This window comes from Octopus bimaculoides, chromosome 28 (assembly GCF_001194135.2).
Source record: "Octopus bimaculoides isolate UCB-OBI-ISO-001 chromosome 28, ASM119413v2, whole genome shotgun sequence".
Classification (NCBI taxonomy): domain Eukaryota; kingdom Metazoa; phylum Mollusca; class Cephalopoda; order Octopoda; family Octopodidae; genus Octopus; species Octopus bimaculoides.
In genome coordinates, this window is record NC_069008.1 from 16,869,801 (window position 1) to 16,875,086 (window position 5,286).

Below are 5,286 nucleotides of genomic sequence, written 5' to 3' on the forward strand. Positions count from 1 at the left end.
GATGGTAAACTTCCTGGGAAATAATTCTTGTGACTGAAGCAAAATTTCTCTTTGATGAGCATTTTGTGTTCCTGTTAAACTTGGATTACAAAAGAGTTCGCAGCATCTTCAGATATTGAAGAAAATAATAAATTTTTGTTAAGATCTACATTTGTGATGTGAAAAGGAAAATAATAAGAAGCGAAATATGTGAGGACAATGTGAAATGCTGACGGAACATATTGAGTTGAATGAGGAGATGCCAAAAGAAAAAGAAAAGAAATCACACCAGTGTGATATCTGTCAAAAGTCGTTTGGTCGAAATCACACCCTCACCATTCACAAACGTAGTCACACAGGTGAGAAACGGTTTCACTGTGATGTCTGTGGTAAACCATTCGCTGAGAAGTACCAATTGACTAAACACATACGTGTTCATACAGGAGAGAGACCATACCATTGTGATATCTGCGGTAAATCATTCTCTCAGTCTACTCACGTAACTAAACATAAATTCATTCATACTGGAGAGAAACAATTTCACTGTGATATCTGCGGAAAATCGTTCTATCAGATTCACGACTTAACTAAACACAAATACATTCATACTGGAGAAAAGCGATATCAGTGTGATATCTGTGGTAAATCTTTTACTCGATCAGATCATTTGCTGAAACATAAAAGTGTTCATACTGGAGAGAAACCATATGACTGTGATATCTGTGGTAAACCATTCTCCCAAAAAGAACAGTTAATTGCACACAAACACATTCATACAGGGGAGAAACCATATCAGTGTGTTGTCTGTGGTAAGGCGTTCTCTAGGTTAGGAGCTTTAACTAAACACAAAGGTATTCATACAGGTGAGAGGCCGTTTCATTGTGATGTCTGTGGTAAGTCTTTCCATGATGAAAATGGCTTAGCTAAACACATACGCGTTCACACAGGGGAGAAGCCATATCAGTGTGATACATGTGGGAAATCGTTCTCACAGAATCCGCATTTAACTGCACACAAGCGTATTCATACTGGGGAGAAACCGTATGACTGCGATATCTGTGGTAAACCATTCTCTCGAAAAGAACACTTAACTGCACACAAGCGCATTCATACAGGTGAGAGACCATTTCATTGTGACGTGTGTGGCAAATCGTTCTCTCAAAAAAACCACTTAAATACACACAAGTACGTTCATAAATGAGAGAAGTTGCACGAATGTGTTACCTGTGCTAAGTTATTCTCTCACCAGCGCATTCATACAGGTGAGAGACCATATCTGTGTTTTACCTGTGGTCAGTCATTCCTTAACGGGAGAACCTTAAGTAAACACAGACGTATTCATACAGGTGAGAGGCCATTTCCTTATGATGTCTGTGGTAAATCATTCCATGATGAAAATGGTTTAACACAGATGTATTCAGACAGGTAAGAGACCATTTCCTTATGATGTCTGTGGTAAATCATTCCTTGATGAAAGTGGCTTAGCTAAACACATACGTGTTCACACAGGTGAGAAACCATATCATTGTGATACATGTGGGAAATCGTTCAATCAAATGGCTAATTTAAATAAGTACAAACGTATTCATACCAGAGAAACCACCTGAGGGATATTTTTGATAAATCATTCTACTGAAATAAGGACAAGAAGACATAAAAACATTTATGCTGAAGAGAAACGATGTAATTCTGATAAAGATGGAAAATCTTTCCCTCCAAAGAGACAGGTAACTACACATGTATATATTCAGAGAGAAGCAAAATTTCTCTTCGATGAGCATTTTGCGTTCCTGTTAAACTTGGATTACAAAAGAGTTCGCAGCATCTTCAGATATTGAAGAAAATAATAAATTTTTGTTAAGATCTGCATTTGTGATGTGAAAAGGAAAATAATACAAAATGAAATGTGTGAGGACAATGTGAAATGCTGACGGAATATATTGACTTGAATGAAGAGATGCCAAAAAAAAAGGAAAAGAAATCACACCAGTGTGATATCTGTCAAAAGTCGTTTGGTCGAAATCACACCCTCACCATTCACAAACGTAGTCACACAGGTGAGAAACGGTTTCACTGTGATACCTGTAATAAACCATTTGCTGAGAAGCACCAATTGACTAAACACATACGCGTTCATACAGGAGAGAGACCATACCATTGTGATATCTGTGGTAAATCATTCTCTCGATCTGATCACTTAACTAAGCACAAACGCATCCATGCAGGGGACAAACGATTTCACTGTGATGTCTGTGGAAAATCGTTCTATCAGAATCACGACTTAACTAAACACAAATACATTCATACTGGAGAAAAGTGATATCTGTGGTAAATCTTTTACTCGATCAGATCATTTGCTGAAACATGAAAATGTTCATACTGGAGAGAAACCATATGACTGTGATATCTGTGGTAAATTATTCTCCCGAAACGAACACTTAACTGCACACAAACGCATTCATACAGGAGAGAAACCATATCAGTGTCTTATCTGTGGTCAGTCGTTCTCTGAAGGAGGCACCTTAACGAAACACAGGCGTATTCATACAGGTGAGAGGCCGTTTCATTGTGATGTCTGTGGTAAGTCGTTCCATGATGAAAATGGTTTAACTAAACACATACGTGTTCACACAGGGGAGAAACCATATCATTGTGATACTTGTGGGAAATCGTTCAGTCAAATGGCTAATTTAAATAAACACAAACATATTCATACCAGAGAAACTACCTGAGGGATATTTTTGATAAATCATTCTACTGAAATAAGGACAAGAAGACATAAAAACATTTATGCTGAAGAGAAACCATGTAATTCTGACAAAAGATGGAAAATCATTCTCTCCAAAGAGACGGGTGTCCAGAGAGAAGAGCAACTGTATTAATATTGTAAAATTTTTGAGTGAAAGAAATATTTTAATTGCAATAAATGTCTTGACGCAGCAAAGAAGATTTCACAGTCTCTGTAACATCCTTTTTAACTCTATACATGACTAAAAGCATAGCTACACAAATTCTTGTCTTGCTGTTTTATGCCCAGAATCAGTAATATTTTGCAGCCTCTTGTATTTGAATGTGGTGGCATTGTTTTTCAGACAATAGTTCTTTTGTAGTTCTGTGTTGAAGCAAATATTGTGCTGTGTTTTCTGTTTTGTTCTTCTGAAGAATCTCTGACAAAGGTGATGGCATCTGTCAGCATCTGCCTACCAAAAATGTTGTCATTGCTTTTGTCCCTCATATCGATGTTGTCTGAACAGGGGGCACACTGTGCCACGTGTCAGGGGTTAAAGTGGTTGCACAGCAATATGAGATGGGTTTTGCTCAAGAAAATAATGCACCGCCCAGTCTAGGAATTGAAATCACGATCGCTAGATTACGAGTGTAACACCCTAACCACGAGGACATGCGTCCTCCCCACTACACACAGTACACACGCACACACAGACATACACAAACACGCACAGAAACACAAATACACACACACAAGCACACACATGCACAAATACACACACACACACTAACAAATACACAAATACACACATACAATCACACAAGCACACACACAAACACACAAGCACACACATATACACACTAACAAACACAAGCCCGTCTCAGTGGGGAAGAAAGTCATTCGCTGACCGAGTGACACTGACCGTCCAACCAGCCGACCATCAGACCAACCAACTGGTCTGCCAGCCAACACAGACAGGCGGTACTGGTGATCGCGTCAGAGGTCAAATCTGGTCACACCCCAATGGTTATATCATGGCCGGATGCAATGGAAGATATAGATTACAAGGAGAAGAACTTCAAGCTGGACCTGGTCAGTCTCTACCAGCCCCTTTGGATGACCGAGGGTCATTATATCTACCATCTACTCAAAGATGACACTGGTCATCTCTGTTGTCAAACTGACCAAAATGGGGAACCCATCTGCTCCCCCAGGTAAAAAAAACAACATCCTTTATTTTATTTCTCCTTGTTTCTTTCTGTGTTCCTTTCAGTTGAAGAGCGTAGGCTCGAAACGTTAAAGACTTTCTCTATTCCCGAGCGTTAAACTAATACATCCATTTGTTGTTTACACCACCTGTCTTCGTCTGTTGTTGTTTTTTTCGTAAATTCTCCCATAGTGTGTTTGTGTGAATGCGTGCGTTCATGTTCGTGTATGCATTCACACATACACGAACATGAACGCACGCATTCACACATACATGAACATGAACGCACGCATTCATGCAAACACATGAATAAGCACACACACGTTACTATGACAGAGTTGTCTCCCTTACACCACAAATTTTTCTCTTTCCCCTCAGACGAAATCTGACAAACTCCCAGAATATATTCCATGTGTTTTACCTGAAACCGTAAGATCGCCATTTTGGCGATCTTACGATTATTTTTCATTTTTAACCTCGTATATCGTACGCCCTAGGGATTTTGACCATTAAATTTTGGAGAAAAAATGCAGATTTATACTCAAGGATTTACGGTAGACAGGCAGAAAGATAAATAAATAGATAAATAGATAGATAGATAGATAGACAAATAGATGGATAGATAGAGGGAGAGAGAGGGACAGACAGTGGGTGGGGACAAACAGATACAAAGACACACACACACACATATGCGCGAGAGCGCTTTTTTTTTTTTCCCCCAGCAAAATTGTTTTACACGAATTTGTCTTCGTTTTTGACCTCAGGTCAAACCTTTCTAGTTCAGAAGCCATGGACTGACGATGTGAACGTTCCCAGTCCCCTCCCCAACCCACTCCCGTTCGCCAGCGCGTGCATTTTTTTCTTTTCGTTCCAATTCTTTCCCAGTTTTTTTCCACGAATTTTTTTATTTCGCTTTTGAGCTCGGGGTCAAACATTTATAGTTTTAAACCCTTTTTATTGCCTTAAAAAGTTGTTTTGGGGATTATATTTTTTAATGTCAAAGTTGTGCAACAACTGATGCATTCTGTTGTGCAATTTGTTTGCACGGGAAACCTGCCCTTTGTGGCGAATTTACCGATATTATCTAATGTTATTTACGGCTTTTCTTCGCCATTTTTGGTCGTTTTTGAGACTCGGCGTCTCGAAGCCATTCGCAGACGATCTCAGAACGAACGCCGGTCTCCATAGCAACGTCTCTTGGCGACGTTCATTTCCTCCCACTCCCTTCACCACGGCTTCACGAAGGAGGGAAGGAGACAGGGGGGATTTATACTCGAGGATTTAGGGTAACTTGATCAATAAAGCAATTGAGTTAGCAGAATATTGCAATACTTTGGACTCAGCACAACAGAGAGAGAGAGAGAGAGAGAGA

At 39.6% G+C, this 5,286-nt stretch overlaps 1 protein-coding gene across 1 annotated transcript; it reads left to right on the forward strand.

Annotated features, from left to right (window-relative positions):
* The first annotated feature begins 6 nt into the window (after positions 1-6).
* LOC106878054 (zinc finger protein OZF) lies at positions 7-1,188 on the forward strand. The gene has a single exon (XM_014927141.2). The coding sequence runs from the start codon at positions 206-208 to the stop codon at positions 1,178-1,180; it is 975 nt and encodes a 324-aa protein (XP_014782627.1). The 5' UTR covers positions 7-205; the 3' UTR covers positions 1,181-1,188.
* Positions 1,189-5,286: the final 4,098 nt, after the last annotated feature.